The following is a 16,758-nucleotide window of genomic DNA, read 5'->3' as shown; positions in this document are numbered from 1 at the left end:
TTCCAAAATATAGGTTGCTAACCTTTTACCACTTTTCAGAACAAACTGAAGAAGTAATAGCAATGCTAGGCCTTTTTATTTATTTTCTCTTTGACACAGATTAGATTTTTGGCAGTGTACACGTGAGCACATATAAAATTAGCTATTGTGACATTGTGATATTTCTTTGAGATATGTGAAAGGATTTTTTTTCTTGAACCAGAGGAATCTGATACTGTTCTAACCCTGTTGTGATTCAGTTGTTATATACTCTGAGAATTCTAGGTGTTTTGGGAATATGGACTGTTTCAGCATGATACATTACAAGCTTTCCCTTCTACCATCCTCTTCTGGCTATTTTTTGGCTACTCTATTGTGTTGCATGCAGCAAATGAATCGTATGTGTTTATAAGGTCCCAGCAATATTTTTCTTGAGCTTTTATAACACAATTAAAATAACCAACTTGTGCTAAATGTCTTTAAGTGTTTATTACAAAGTATCCTACAGTGAAATGGTAATGAAACAAAAATAATGAAACAAATCTTTTTATTTCAGAGTGCTTAATTTCCCCGTGCTGTCTTTTCTTTTACCTGTCTTTAAATCACTCAAGTATTTACTTGGCGCTTTGCCACAGTTTGTCTCATACAAGAGCCTACTGTTTACCTGGCTGTTACTTTAAAACCATATATTTCTAATATTTCTGCACCTCTGTTTGCTGACTTTAATTATGCCCATTAACAAGAGGTGATAGAGACACATTTGAAATTGCATAAATGACTTTATATAAAACTCATTTTAATCCTTTAAATTAAATTGAAATGCTTGCTTAATTGAATCTAACTTTTACTCAGATTTACCTTCTGCATTTCTCATTCAGACCCTCACCTGTCTACCCAAGTAGGGCGATTTTCACAGAACTTTCTGAATACTGTAGAAGTTTGGAAAATGCCAAATCAATATTTATCTAAAAAGACCAGCCCGAGTGTCTTAATTTTTTATTGAATAATCTAGTGTTGTCTTCAGCTTTTCTCTTCCATTGTTGTTTTTTCATCTGCAGTAAATGTTTTTTGTGTCCTAGGACAAATAACATTCTTGATTAAAAGAAAGGATAAAATCAGCTTGGAGGTGGCAGACAAAATGAGAAGGCTGATAGTTTTGTAAATTTGGATTTAGTGTAACTGTTATTGCAGGCAACTAATCAATTGGAAATATTTTGTCCATGAACTACATCTAATAGGCAGCACATAACCTTTTCCCATGCTACTGCAATGCATCTCACATATTTTTTTACTTCTGTTCTGTCCCCTCTTCCCCCATTTCTTACTGGTATTGTGACAATTATTACATCAGTCAAGGAAGATGGGTGGTAATATCAGATTCTGTTATCACCTCTACCAATGGAGCAAATAAGCCAGGTACGTGGACTTTCACAAGACTTCATAGAACATGTTTCTGGGACAATACTTTTAAAAATATATTTCAAAATGTATGTTCCAGGATGTAGGTTCTTGGGATTTTCAGTGTTACAGAAGTGTTTTGGTGATACATAAACTTCTCAGAAAAGATTGCGTCTGCTTATAATGAACTGGTTTTCAATATTTCCTTCTATTATTTTTTATATTATTTATATTTATATAATTTATTCTATTCCTTCTTACTATTTTTCTGTAAATAAGCTTTGAATTTGTTGCCTGTTCTAATTACTTTGTTGTTTTTATACTGTGAAAATAAACAAAGCCAGCCAGTATATCTTTGGACAGACTTTTTCAGCATTATCAGTATTATGAACATTTAAAGATGTCTTAGAGTGTGTATGTGTGTAAGATATAAATTGAAGAAGTTACAAGCAGGGAAACTGAGGGAGAGAGATGTGCAAGGCCCTGATGTGCAAGGTAAGTCTATGGAATCAGTCTGGTTTCTTAACTGTTTCAAATTAAAAGATGGGCATTATGAGTTAAGATTATAAAAATCTTCTGGACTCTTGTAGCTTTATAGCAATAGTTTCTTGACAAGCCACTGAGGAAGAAGTAATGCCTGCCATGTGCTTTCTTTGGAGACTTCTGTCTAACCCATTCGGACATCCCTGGAGAGAAAAATCATGTCAAAATGTGGAGAAGGGTAAGATGTGCTATCAGAAGATGACCGACAGCTTTGCTGTAAGCAGACCAGCCTTCTAGGTAAATATTTGTGGTTTATGCTCATAAATATCTTTCTCAAAGGCATTTTTGTGCTTCCATGTCATAATGACTGCGGTCAGCTGTGGGAATATATTTCTATCCCCAGAATAATCATAATTTGAATGTTAGGAATATCAAATATGAAGCTATCCTGTATCTTATTAGAACCAAACACAAGTACTCTTGTCATCTGACAGATAGCAAAACACTGGGAGGACTTGCAGACCACAGCTAATTGTGTATGACAATGAATCTGGCATGCTAGCTGGGAAGCGGTCCATGTGGAAGCAGAAAACTGTGTTAGAAGCAAACAATACAGAAGTTAATAAGATACTTACTGGATAAAAACTGAAAATGGACAGAGAACCTGCAGCAAGCAAGCTGGTCTACTCATTAAGACACAGACTAATCAGCAGTTAGCTCGGAAGTATCATATTGAGGAAAGATAGTCCAAAATAGAGGTTCAGAAGCCTACCCTGACAGTGGTCATGGCTTGCTTCAGCTAAAGCTGTGCTTTGTATAAAATAAAATTAAAAATATAAAAAAAAAAATAAAATCCCCACCCTGTTATTTCAGGCAGTAGATTCAGAATGAACAGGCATATCTTTAAGTATACTCTAGAGTGCACAGGAAAAAGCATCCAAGAGATAAGGGTATGTCCTGTGAACTGCAGTGAAGTATGTGAGTGCCATTTTGTAACCGAAATGGAAATACTATGGGAAAGATTGCTTCTTTTGGCATTTTCTTTTTTTCTGTGTGAGCTCTTTTGTGTTGGCTGGCACTACTATTGCTTCGACTCTAGCTCTGTCAGGACTTCTGCAAACATGACACAACTATGACTTTTGTATAGAGTAGGTAAGACAGCTTTTACTGCAGTGTCATAGTCATGTGCGATTTTGCATATAATTTGGGAAAATTAACTAGCAGACACAGCTTCACTGGTAGGGAGCAATTAGTGAGCAAGTAATCTGTTTTGCTAAAGGCAGGGTGTATTTGTTAGAGGTAATAGGGCAGATCCCACACAGAGGGAGCTTGTTTAGTACCTTCATCTGAGGTGGTAGTCCTGTTTCAGTGTGATTGCGCAGACCACAGCTCCCTGCCTGGCATTCACCTCATTGCTTTTTAAAGTTGTGTTTGTTCATTTGCTGAGGCAAAGTCATATTAGTGTCTATAAGAATCTAGAAGTTAGTACTAGGGAAAAATGAAACTGGAAAAAAGGAATATCAGACTAAAAGAAGGAAAAATATGCATTGTTGAAAGGCTCTTCTGAATGAGAGTTCAACAAGGAGCGGTACATGGGCAACAAATATTCACATAAATGTTCTCTCTCCTTTTCATTTTCCCCTTTAAATTGGATGGTGGGAAGAATCGAAGAAAAGACACGATGGGTAAGAATGTTTATTCGACATTTCATAGTGTAAAATGAACTCATTCATTGTGCAGTTTTTGAATGCCATATACAAAACTAAATCCTGAGCTGTTCTCAACATCAAGCATTCATGCAAAACCATGAAGAGAAGATGTTCAGCATAAATATGACTCTGTGCTTATGGGTGTGCTGCCACCATCTAAGGGCACAAAATTATAAGGGGGTGTGTTAGAGGTATTCCAGAACACCCATTTCAGAATAACTGTGCCCAGTGTTATTCTGGAATGATTTTATGTGTAAGCAAGAAATAAGTGTGTGGCACTTCTGATAGCTTATCATAGATTTATTTCTCATTTTGGGACAGATAGTGAATAGTGCCTCAAGGGTACCAAAATATGATCCCTGTCCTGAACAGGTACAGCTTAGATCATACAGGCAACCTATGAAGCAAAGATGTCAAATCATCATTGCCTGAGGGTTGATAGCAGCATAGCAGTATGCCTGCACAAAAAGCTGTATTGCTTACTGTTGACCTTAAAATAATTTGATCTGATTTGACAAATTAAGTAGAAATGTTTTCTTTCTTCAAGAAGTAGTTCTTGGCAATTGCAAACAAGCCAGAAAAAGTATGTGCAAAATAGATTCCTTAAAAATATTCAACAACAAAAAAAGAGTATTATAACATATATTCTCTAGCATGAATAATGTTTTCACAGTAAGGCTGTCAAATTAATTTTACAGGATGAAATGCATTATGGAGGTAGTTTCCTTGATTTAAACAGAGTTGCCCTTGGGATGAATTTATCCTGTGTCTATTAGGGTTTTCTAAGGTGTGTGCCTTCAGATTCTTTGGAACTGCTTAATTCTGATGTGCAGCTATGCTGAATATTAGTGTAACTGAGCTGAGCCATAAGAGCTGACTTCCATGCAAGGAAAATTATGCAAAGCAAAGAAAGTCTGCATAATTTCAAGTCCTAGTGATGTATGGAATATGCAGAGAAATTATGGTGTTTTTTTTTTTTTGTTAAATTTCATGCTCTGTACTATGTTCTTTCAAGGCCCCTGGACAAGAAGAGACCAAAGATTGGTTTTTAAGAATATGTTTCTTAAGAAAACTAATCTATACAACATTTTGTAAACACATTAAAATAAGACAGCATCAAGTTTAAGTACTGGTGGAGATCACCATTGTCTGAATTAAAAGACAAAACCAACAACAAAAAAAACCAGCCAAACAACTCCCCTTCCCTCCCTCAAAATGTAATCCAGTTAAAATTCTTTGTGATAAATGCCAAAGTGACACCATATTGACCTTGAAAATCTGGACTTGAAAGTCGTGTTGGATAAGGAGTATGAGTGCCCCACTGTTATTTGACTAAACTCTTGGGGAAATGAACACAGGGTGGAACTGGGCATAAATATTTTACAGGGACATATGCAGGCTATATTCATAGTGGAAATCGTACGGAATTGAGAACTTTTAGTAACAGTAATTAGTTATTAGTAATATTACTATTATTAGTAATTAGTAATTTAGTAACAGTTCCTATGGCATTGAACACAGTGGAATGAAAGGGTTTGGGTGGCACAGGCCCAGTAAGTGTTAGTGTGCAGGGTAAGCATGGCTGTTGTTTGATACCTGAGGGCAGATGCCTCGTCTTTTGGGGGGCAATTCACAATAATCCAAGCTGGGACGCATTTATTTGGCTTGTGGCTATATGAAACTGCTGCTCATACCCTGGTTACTGCTACACTTGCCTTTCCCTCATCTTTCCAGTCTGTTTCCTCCTACCCCTGTGGTTCCAGGCAGAGAGAGGGAACACTCTGAGGTACAAAAGGTGTCAAAGTTGCTTATAAGGATAAAGAGTCCATGCTTTCTTAGCCTTTAGGGCAGATGGTGGTGGGTTTTATGTCTGTTCTCTAGTTTTCTCCTATTTCCTAGAAATACAAACCAACTCCTTGGCTTCTCCCCAAAGAATAATAGGGGATTTTTTTTAGCTTCATTAGCATATGATAGAGTTGTTCTGGGATAGAGGTGTCATGTGTGCTCCTTCCTCCCCCTTGCCTTAAACAGACACAGATGTCATTGTTGCTTGGAGGTAGGAAAGAAGACAGGAGTCTGTACTGAAAAAGGCAAGATGCCACGCACCCTAAACTGCCTCTTAGTAAAGCTATTGTAGAGCAGGTAGCTATGGAGAAGTGCTTATGTTTATCTAGCCTATGTGGGTACCTTTTTACACTCCAGCTGTTGCTCTTCCTTCCCCTTAGATGTATTAAAAAGGCTGTGGCCCCTTTTTGCAGGTTTCCCACTTAAATGCAATTGCCTTCACGAGTGATTTCATTCACTGTGAGATCTTGAAAGAGTAAGTACAGCCCAGGCTGTCCATTTGGTTTGGTTTGAAAGTTGGTGAAATACTCTGCAAAAGGAAATCTTGACCACAGAATGAAGCATGTTCAGCTGAATTTTCTCGTCCTCTGCCCTGTTTTTGCCTACACAGTGTCATAAGACCTGGCCAGGCAGGACCACTGCTAAGTGCCTTCAGAAGGAAAAATGTGATATGCTTTGTGTCGTAGTGTTTGAGGATCATGCACTCTATAATCTGATGCCTTTGTGCAGCACAATTTACAAAACCAAGCTACAGACACACCTCCTGGTATAGATGAAGGTGGTAGTGATTGTGGAGGCTATCAATCAGAGGTCCCGGTCTCTCTCAGCAAGCTCTAAGATTGTTTGGGATCTGGGAAGAGGTTTTGCAATGTCAGTCACTGAATAACTGCAACGTTTTTGCCTGATGTTATGAGAGACTGTGCAGGAGGATAGGTGTGTGTATTGTTTTGGGGATCACAACTCCTTGATCTAATGCTGCGGTGTCATTAGTAGCATATGTCATGTGGGACATATGTGTCATGTAAATCAATGCAAATAAAAACCAGAATTTTTATTGCATCTTTCCATAGAATAATTTGATTTTTCTCCCTCCTTATATCATCTGTTTCAGAAATCTAATGCAAGGATAGAGTGTCTGAATACACAGACCCTAATAGTATACTTTTTTGTGACTTAATTTCACTCTCACAGTAAAGCCAAGCTGGTTTTGGCAACTGTCAATCAAAGCCAGTTGTGATGTATTTTAGGTGCTGAAGCTGATTATAGCCTGCATATATACCTGTAAAATGTTAGCTAGATTGCTAGTTCTGAAATGCAACTTGTTTTATGTTTCTGTTATTTCTTGTGAGTTTATTTCATTTGTTGCTTTCCTTTCCATTTTCTTTGTTTTAAACTAGATCTGGGTGGTTAATTGATCTGCAAATATATAATAGCTTCAGGATAGAAGTATTTTCAAATGGTATAATTAGTGTCATATAACAAACATTTATGTCTTAAACTACTTTAAATTAATATAATATTAATCTATTTTCTGATTATGATTTCAGTGTATTTTCATGTAAAGTTGTGTGAATTGCTTCATACTGATATATGCAAAGTTTTGGTATGAAGCAGGAGGCATATATTTGTGATATCTTCCAATGGCTTCACATGTAAATTGAGGGGGAAACTGATTGTTATTGGCACTTCATATTTTTAAATTTTATTGCAGTTGTGATATAATTACCCTTTGAGCTGGAATTTAACTGCACAGAATATGGAGACATTTATGGTAATTTACCAAATGACTGTATTGCAAGATAGTTAAATCGAAAAAGATTTAACTTTCTTGCAGGTGGCTTGTTTTTTTTGTTTTGTTTTGCTTCTTTGTTTGGGGTATTTTAGCTCTTTTCATAACTTACAAAAGAGTGAGACTTCCAAAGAGATGGATAATTTAAGCATTTCCACATTTTTATAATGCCATTTTAGAAATCCTTAACAGTACAAATTGCTGGTTTTGGTTTTGCTTCTTTCCAGCACAGGGGAAGTATACCACTATAATTATGCACTGACATAATTATTTGGTTGATTAAAGATTAAGGCTGTGTCCTGAGAAAGGGTTTATTTTAAAAGCCCATTGCTTAATCTGCAACAGAGTGAATTAATTCCCTCCCACTCCTCCAGAAGTGGAGGTTCAGTCTGCAGCTTTTGATAAATTAATAGATTTTGGTTAGACCAGTGTATTTACACCCCGTATATCATTTCCTATTTGTGGCTTACTCAGAATTAATCATAAATGTTTTTAAGGCTATTAGAACACACAAAGTCTTCTTCCAAACATAAACTGCAGTCCTCTTCTGAAGGATAAACCCAAAAACGGAGCTCATCCTTCTGCACTATCTCTCATAAAGCATCAGGCAAAAATGATGTACAGAGAGCACTGTAAGAATTTCCCCTTTAAACAGTCTTCTCTTTCCGGTCCAACTGCTTTTATGGAGCATGTTTTCCACTCAGCAAGTGTACAACAATCGCTTTCTGACCTTCCCTGTGGCTGAGAGGAACTAAACTGCCCTCCTTCATTAACCAGTAGAACTGCTATTACTCTGTGGGTTCTGAAGGCCTGTCATATACACAGCTTTATATCCTGTGACCTATGATCTAATGCAAATGCTAGCAGAGTACACTGATTCCCTTTGATTCTATGCTTTTTGCTTAAATCTGAACTTTCTTTTGTGTAAATTTCAGCTTTGTGTATGTAGTTGATAATTACCTGCTTTCAAAGGGTCATTACCAGGGGAGGAATCTTGAGAAAGTTTGCTTTTTGTAACATGTATATTTCCTCCTCCTCCTTAGACCAGGTCCGCAGTAGTTTTGAGGACTGGGGAAGGTCAGATAGAAATGGCTCCCGATTCTTGTTGGAGCCTGGTTCTTGGTGAGAGTCTTTAAGTGAAATTCTCCACAGGATAAGTGTTGCACTCTATTCATCAGATGGCACACTTCAGCCCTTCTGTTATCCCAGTTTTGTGTAGGATAGCAGGGACTAAGATGTCAGTGGTGCAGAAAATGTATGACTACAGTCCAAATTTAATTTGTGACAACTCCAGGATGATGAAATTATTGGATATGAAAGTTGGGGTCTCTGGACTGTCAGTGTTATCTCTATGTTAGTTTTGTTCTGAACATATTTACAACATAATTATTATTACAGCTATTTTGCATAGATACATACTGCTTATGTAAGCTAAGATTTTGTGCCTGTGTTGTAAGGCTTGACTCAAAGTTGGATGTGTAGAAAGCTGGGTTTAATCTTATGAGGAGATTGATTCTCTTATGTCATCTGTGAATTATTATGTGAATTTGTGCAATGTTTTCCTATGTGATGCTTAGGAATTCTTCCTCTTAGGAAGGACTTATGATATGAAGAATAAGCACAAATATATTCTCTTCCCCTTTATTTGTCTTGTGGCAGGATTCTGCTTGTTTTTTTAACCTCCAATATGAGAGGCAATCCTAATGTTTATTCCATTTGTAACACACTGTACAACAGACATGCATCATCAAGTTGTTGAGTATTATCTCAGGTCATGCAGTCAGAGAAAATGTCTTTGGTTTACCTTGCACTGACTCCAGGAAAGGGCCCACAATCCTCTGGCACTATCACGGTAAAGAATTGCACTGAGCTATCTAATTAGGAACTGAAGATTACAGAAAACAGGACTAAATTGCCTCTATCCATTTGTTGTGTATTACTGTTGTATGTAGGATTGCATGCCTCCTTGCAGAAAGATTCAGAAATATATCTCACTTTTAAAGGGTTTTCATTGAATCAGCAGTCACTTCACTTGATGATGCGTCTTTTTATGAAGGCCTTGTTACTAGTATAAGGATTTTGTTGACTGATGGTTTGGGTTTCTCTTTCTCTCAACAGAAATCTTAAGAAGCATCCATAACATAGGTGCTCAGTGAACATGTGTAATAAAAAAGTGAATATGAAGAATGATTTTGTTAAATCCAGATCTTTGCCAAATCTTGTTTAGCTCCTCAGTAGAAAGAAATAGCCAAAACCCCCCTGTTTTGTTTGAATTAAGGAAGCTGAGCATTACTGCAGCAACTTGAGAAAAACCCTCTTGACTTCCTGGAACTAAAAGAATTTTTTTTTCTCAAGAAGTAATTGTCTCTGACATCACTAAACTGCATCGTGAGTTTGCGAGTGGTTAGTTCGGGGTAACAGAGGAAGCAACTCCTTCACAGATAAGCAGGCAGTGCAATGTAGGTGCCTAGTTATTCTCCTTTTTGGTTCAAGTTTTGCAGAGAAATTCTTTTGCAGACAGATAACACTTATTTTGCTTTCCAGAGAGACACACATGCTGTTTCATAAGGATACGCCTGATTTCCAGAAATAACCATGTTTTTGTGGCTTAAACTCTTAGCATTTGGTTTTGCATTTCTGAGACAGGATGCTTTTGTCAAAGGTAGGTAGAAATTAATATTTCTTTCTCACCTTTTGATCTCTGAATGTCCTCTGTAGAAGTAAAATGAAAGCTTTACAAAGTGGAGGAATAATGATTTTTTTTCAGAAACTAGAATGCAATTGTATGCAATGGTGTCAGAACGCAGAAGACTGACACATAATGTACAAGGTTAAAATGTCTTCCGCATGGTCATACATGACAGCTGTACAAACCGTTTAGAAAGAAAAAAGATTTGTAGTTGTACTTGAAAAAGAATACATATAGATCGCTTATGAACCTGTTCAATACAGTCTTTATATTTGGTTTGACCTCACGATGCAGTACTTTGTTTTCAGTGTTTAAATCTTTAAGAGGAAAATCTTCCCTTCCATTTTAGCCACTCCCTGATCTCAGAATCTGGTTACAGTTCCTCAAATTTTGATATTTACCGCAGTAGGGTTAATAAAAATTATCTAAACGTTGTAGGTTAATCTCTATAGTTGGTATTTTTTATTATTTTTTCAAAATATAATTTATTTATTTTATAAAAAACACTTCTTAAAGAGCCTTCAAGGTTTTTAATTGTCTGCTCAATTGCCTCACTGCAGGTGAGTTTGTCGCTTTTAATTTTCTGAGAGGAAGGTAGAGCTCAAGAGGTTGATCTTGCAAAACATGTTAGGTGTAACAGATAATGTGAGTAGCAAGAAAAGCAACTAATTTTGAGATAACACTTTATATAAAGGCAAAAATTGATGTATATTTGAGAAAACCTTTTCTTGAAAAGAATATGCAGCATTCTATGCATATGTAACTTCCATCAGTTTTGAGAGTGAATGTAATTTGGGTTAGTTGAGGCAGACAGAAAAACTTTTCTCTGAAGTAATATTCACCCTAAAAAGTGGCTTGAAACATATATTCTGAAATGGCAGCAGATTATATGCAGGGCTGAAACCTTTTTTTACATAAATTGAATTTATGAGTGCTTCTATCATCATGTCACTATAGTAACTCCAGGTTTATACTGATGTAAGCAAGAAAATGATCTGCCTTTAGTTGATAACCAGCTAAGAAGAACATTTGAAGCATAAGCATTAGTTCTCTTGTCCTCAAAGTCTCTGAAGAGAGGCAGCACTTGAATAAATCTGATTGGTAGCTGTTGGATACTATAAGAAAACATGTGAATGCTGTACTGTAGAGGAAAAGAACAAAATCTCTTGCTTTTCCTGTCCCCATTTTTTTTTTATTTTTTTCTTTCTTTTTTTAATCCGCCGTCCTACTTTCCATTTTATCAGTCTTTCTGAGACTTCCCACTGCTCCCTTTTCTCCAGAAAGGGCAGGTTACCGTCTGCTCTCTCAGCCACCTCCACAGTCAGTTGATGTGTTAGCTAACAGAGAGGGCCGGAAGACAGAGGGGTAGCAGTATTTTATTTCAAGTAATAGTTATTTTCTCTGTCCACACACAGTGGTTTAGCTTGAGCCAGTTTCTCACTATATGCTTCTACTTAAACTGAAGAGCCTCAAAGAAATAACATTTTAACTGTTGTCTAGTATGGTTAAAGCAATAAACTGCCTCACACTGTAGTATCAAGTACTCAATTTCACACCCTTGTTTTCACCATGTAGTTTGGCACAGAGATTGATTCTCCTGTCAGGGTGCCAGAACCTTTATATTTCATGTTTGCAGCGTAGATTACTCTGCCTCATAGCTATAGGCGACTGGTCTTCTAGGGAGGGGTTTGTTAATTGTGGAGCAGCATTTGGAAAAGGTACTGTGGTTTTATGGCAAGAACAATTTTCAGGCGCTCATTAGTAAGTGTTTGGTGAGCTTTGGGACTTTAGTTATTCAACAGCCTATTGTACCTAGCGATTTTGAGGACCTAGCAGGAGAAATTTTAAGGGTGTCTGGCATCTACCACGTGCACAGACATCCTATAAAACATCTCTGATTTCCTGTAATCACCAAACCACTTTTCAGAGCATCAAACTAAATTCAAGCAACAACAGAAAAGTTAGGAATATCTACAGCCTGCACAAAGGCCTGTTCACCATGTAAATCCCTCAAGTAAAAGACATGTATCCAGCTGATTATCCTGGTAAGAAATACACAAGGAATATTTTTTGTGGATGTGCCTATACATAGCAATGTATGGTACCAGTAAACACCAAATTTGGAGTTCAGTCTGTCCTTCTGAATATTTGCATTGCTGAGACATCCCATTAAATTCATGAGTGTTTTGTGTACTGTTTGTTAGTTTTTCATCTCTACATACATGGAATAGCTAGCTTTAATAAATCTTCAGTTATCAAATGTATGCTTCTTAAAATCTTTAGTGTAAGACTGATAACATAACACTTTCTAATATCTGAGCTAATCTCCCAATTAAAAACTTATCCCGACATACCTGGTACAATGCATCCATGCCTGTTTATAAAAACAATCCAACAAACCCCAAAACAACCTAAATGAAAAAAAACCACCTCTAAAGAACCCAATGAAAAAAAACCCCAACCCAACACCAAAGAAAACCAACCCAACACCCTGCCCACCCCCCAGAAAAAGCCCCAACAAAACCTGAACTAATAAAAACCTTCTTTGCCTCAATTTAGGAAAAAAAAAAAGAGTAATGCTTGCAGGACAAACACTGTTTTTTTCCATTAGATCATTAATTCATCTTCCTCCCCCACTCTCCACAGAAATATTAGCAATTTGACAGCTTTCAAAAGCCTTCACCCACTTCTGAACCATTTCCTTTATTTCAGGAAACTAAATAATTGCTTGATAGTTCTGGGTGTGGCTTTTTTTTATTTTCCATGTTAAAATTACCAAGCTTCAGCAGGCACACTGTGCTGGTTTTGGCTGGGACAGTGTGAGGCAAATAAGCTCTATAGCAAGTACAGGAGCCTGTCCAATAATGCCTAAACAACAATAACAGCTATGAATTTGATCGAGCACATTGCAATCAAATCTGTTATTACCTCAAACCCTTTGAGCACCATGTTGGGTTCCAAAAAGGGACCGTTGTGTTTTAACCCCAGCTGGCAACTAAGGACCACACAGTCGCTCACTTGCTCCCTCCACAGTGAGATGGGGGAGAGAACCAGAAGAATAAAAGTGAGAAAACACGTTGGTTGAGATAAAGACAGTTTAGTTAGTGAAGCACAACCAAAACAAGACATTCACTCACTACTTCCCATTGGCAGGCAGGCGTTCAACTGTCTCCAGGAGAACAAGGCTCCATCATGTGTTACTTGGGAAGAGAAAATACCATAACTCCAAATGCCCCCTCCCCTTCCTCCTTCTTTCCCCAGCTTTATATGCTGAGCATGACTCTGTATTATCAACACTATTTTCAGTGAAATCCAAAACTTAGCCCCATACCAGCTACTATGAAGAAAATTTATGCTGTCCCGGCCAAAACTAGCACTAGGGGAATTGATCTGGCAGGAGGATAGGTACTGAGGTAGATGAAAGTGAAGTGAAAGCTTCAGAGTGCTGCCTCTGTCTTCTTCTTATGGAGGCCACACTGCAGGTTCTGATTAGGACTGTCATATTATTTTTATTTTCTTTTTTTTTAGTGCCTTTGAGGCTTTCTGAAATACATACCTCAGAGTCCTGAACTCAGGGACCTCTTAATAATTTGAAACAAATTGCCCGCTTTTCACATCTTGCACATTACCAATACTTTATTCAAAATCAACTGAGAGAATTTGTGTGTGCACAGAGGTACAGGTAGTCCTGCTCATTTCCTGGGCTGGCCAGATGCAAGTCACTTCTAAGCTGGAAGCCATTCAGTTTCATTATGATGTTGTGCCTAAGCTGCCAGCAAGACACATGTTAATCAGAGCACAGCAGCACACTAGCATAGCTACATGGTTTCTGGACTAGAATTAGCTACTGATTTAAACCAAGCGTAATCTTCTTTACCTGTTCACCTAGACCTGCACAGACATAGCAAGCAGGTAGCTGGATTGGTGATGTGGTATGTAGGTTATAACTGCAGATAAGGCAAGAGATTTTGATTCTGGTCTGATGAGTCTTTCTTACATAGTATGGAAAAGATATTTGCTAGTCATTCTGTATTCACTCACATCAGTATATTGACATACTGAGACTTAAAGCTCCAAAACTTCCATGCAGAGACAAGTTCTAAAGAAAGTCCAGCTCTCAGTGGCATGGCATGGTATGTTGGAACCGCTTCCTTTAGTTTCAGTTTTACTTTGGTGAACTTACATTTATATATTTAGGTACTGAAGAAGAAATCGGCAGTGAGTGGATTAGGAACATTGCATATATAATGAGATAAGGCAGAAGAAATGTAGGGGAGGAAACAGGATGAAGTGACTTCAAAATGTTCCCAGTATCAGGAATCAAGCTCTCTTTTTCTGACTCCCGTGATCTATCTGCAGAATTGCCTGCCTCCCTGGGAGTGTGTGTGTGTGTGTTAAACAAGTAGGCAGTCTCCAGACTGAAATTGTGAATGTATTGTATATAGCACATGAAAATTATCCTGTTTTCTTTTGCTGTGCAGCTGTGTTGTGGTATATACTGTACCATGCTGGAAGCAAGGAAAGGAGAACAGCAGGTCATGAAAATGTTCTGTTCTCTGTTTACATTCCTGGTCTAGTTTTAAGAGTTAATATTCATAAGCATACATCTGGCCCACTGGGAAGACAGGGCAAATTAGCCCACAGTGAGCTGTCTGCTGTTGTGACTTGACTTCTCTTCATACTCATTTAACTACCTTGCTCAGAGTTTAGCTTGATTGTCTCTGCATTGCCCTGTGTTTTGTAGCACAGACTTGCCCTGAGTCTTGCCCTTCTGTCATTCCCCTTCTGGGTGGCTGTTCCTCTGGTGTTGCCAGCCCTGAGGTGAGTACCACAGGGGAACACAGTGCAGGGGTGGCTGCAGAGATGGCACCCGAGACAGCAGAGGAGTGAGAAGCATCGCAGGAAAGTGCCACATGCTGGGCAAGGCCTGCTAGCATGAGTTCAGCTTTTCATGGCTGTGAGCGAACTCCTTTCAAACCCTAGCAAGAACAAGTGTAACAGGAATGTAACAGCTTAGATAGGGCTGGAATGAATGTCTGTAACCTGCCTGGGACAGATACACCCTTTGAGCGGGCTGCTGGGGCTCTGACTGCCAGCACTCTCTGGGAGACAGTGATTGTACCAGACCTTTGCTGCTTTCTGCATTGTGTGGAGACGTCCAGTGTTTGCATTTAATCATCTTTAATTGTATATAACTAGAAATGAAGCAGTTGTTTCTTTCAGGCAAACTATGAAGTACAGAACATCCAATACACTTTGGGGGGAATAATTTGCTCTCTTCAAAGCTCAGGTTAGGCTGGCTCTGAAGCATTTCTGTGCAAAAGTTGGTAATAAGTTTTAAAGTGGTAAAATTCTGACTTCCTCGTGTAAATATCAAGATTAAAATAGCATTCAGTTGTGGTAGCTGTTTTTTTTCCCCATGCTATTTTACTCAGATTCTTGTGCTGTGATTCTCTCAGACTTTTGTACTGTGTCTCCTGACGCATTTCCAGGCTATCCATTCACTTGCAAACAGATCTTGTTCTATTGGTGTTTCAGTAACTGTTACTGCACTTTTTCTATTTCGAGGCTGCTTTCCCTTCCAAGTAAAGCAGTTTGGAGGCTATAGAGCCAGAATTTTAGAAACTAGCTGTGAGCATTTCATTGCCAGCTTATATTATCCATAGTGTTGTATAGCTAACAGAATCCACTTCTTTTCTTTTATACCACTACTTTGCAGTACTTTTCTTCCAGTTACTCCCTCTGTGCCAGTGCCTTCTCGGCTAGCCTGCAAGCTTAGCTTTCTATTCTCTGATTTCAAAGACTTCTCTTACAATCTGTCTATTCTTCATTCATAATCCCACTGCCCTGCACAGAGCTCTAGAGGTATCTTTTGTTGTGTGTGAATGACATTTTTTGTTGTTGCAAAAATGTGGTCTGCATGGAGCAATATCTTTAATTTCCTTTTGAAATACATTCTTTTCCTGACAAAGAGAGAAATAATCAAGCTAGCTGTCTAATAGAAAAATGAAGCCATACAATGAAGCTTTCTGTACAACATATAAGGAATTAGTAGTTCATTAAATGAAGCATCTATGTCCTATATGAACTGAAAGACTTTACACTTGGGGAAATACAGTACAATACAGAGCCTCATCTAAGATGGTACAAAAATATATTGCTAGTAAAGCCTTTCCAGGTTATCATTTATATTGCAGAAGCTGTGACTAGAAAATTTAAGATAGTATTAGTCTCTGAACTGTTTCTGGATGCTTGTGAGTTAAGACATGTAAGTGGAAAAAAGTGGAAATAAGATAAATGGCAGAGCATTGTCAAGCTTCTAGAATAAGATCTAAGACACAGATGTCAGCTGCAGTCTAGCCTGTCTCAGAAACCCATGGTGTGACGTGTTAAGTCATTTTCATTTCTCCAGACCTCAGTTTCATCATTTGTAAAGTTGAAGGTAGTAATGCTTACCTTGTTGCAAAATGTAGAATCATAATTCCTTAAGTATTCTGAGGGATACTTGTCTTTTGCAACCTGTAAACTGCTACAAGTTAATCTAAAGGAACTGGTTGTGATGAAAGTGTATAGTGTAAATAGTGTAGCTGAGCAAAGAAAATAAAACCTATGAAAAAAATGACTTAAATTTCTACCTTGATCTCAGTGCTAAAGCACAGGTGTTGTCAATGGGGAGCTGATACTTTAGTGCTAAGTAAGAACAACCCGTACTTTGCTTAACTTGAGCAAATCTGAAATTCTGTAAAACATGATCGTGTCAAATGTAGTCTCCATTTAAACAAACATAGCATGAAATAACTAAAGTTGCTTGAGTCCTTGTGAGACACAAGAACAAGACTGCCAGCTTTTGGCTTCCAGTGTATGTG

The 16,758-nt window shown here is 37.8% G+C and overlaps 1 protein-coding gene across 18 annotated transcripts in view; it reads left to right on the top strand.

The window, feature by feature from the left end:
- Window positions 1-1,946: 1,946 nt before the first annotated feature.
- PTPRC (protein tyrosine phosphatase receptor type C) overlaps window positions 1,947-16,758 on the top strand; it is a 68,514-nt gene continuing 53,702 nt past the window's right edge. For 14 of the 18 annotated variants that reach the window (XM_065675296.1, XM_065675294.1, XM_065675288.1 and 11 more), the window contains exons 1-2: window positions 9,604-9,662; window positions 9,748-9,865. In XM_065675296.1, the coding sequence (XP_065531368.1) occupies window positions 9,799-9,865 (67 nt within the window). In that variant the 5' untranslated portion in view covers window positions 9,604-9,662; window positions 9,748-9,798. Of the gene's footprint in view, window positions 2,158-3,523; window positions 3,546-9,603; window positions 9,663-9,747; window positions 9,866-16,758 lie in introns of those variants that run through there. The other 4 variants (XM_065675297.1, XM_065675291.1, XM_065675280.1 and 1 more) reach the window with 3 other exon arrangements.

The sequence above is a fragment of the Lathamus discolor genome, chromosome 3 (assembly GCF_037157495.1).
Source record: "Lathamus discolor isolate bLatDis1 chromosome 3, bLatDis1.hap1, whole genome shotgun sequence".
Taxonomy (NCBI): Eukaryota; Metazoa; Chordata; class Aves; order Psittaciformes; family Psittacidae; genus Lathamus; species Lathamus discolor.
Note: the sequence above shows the minus strand (reverse complement) of the source record. Positions and strands in the feature narration are given on the sequence as shown.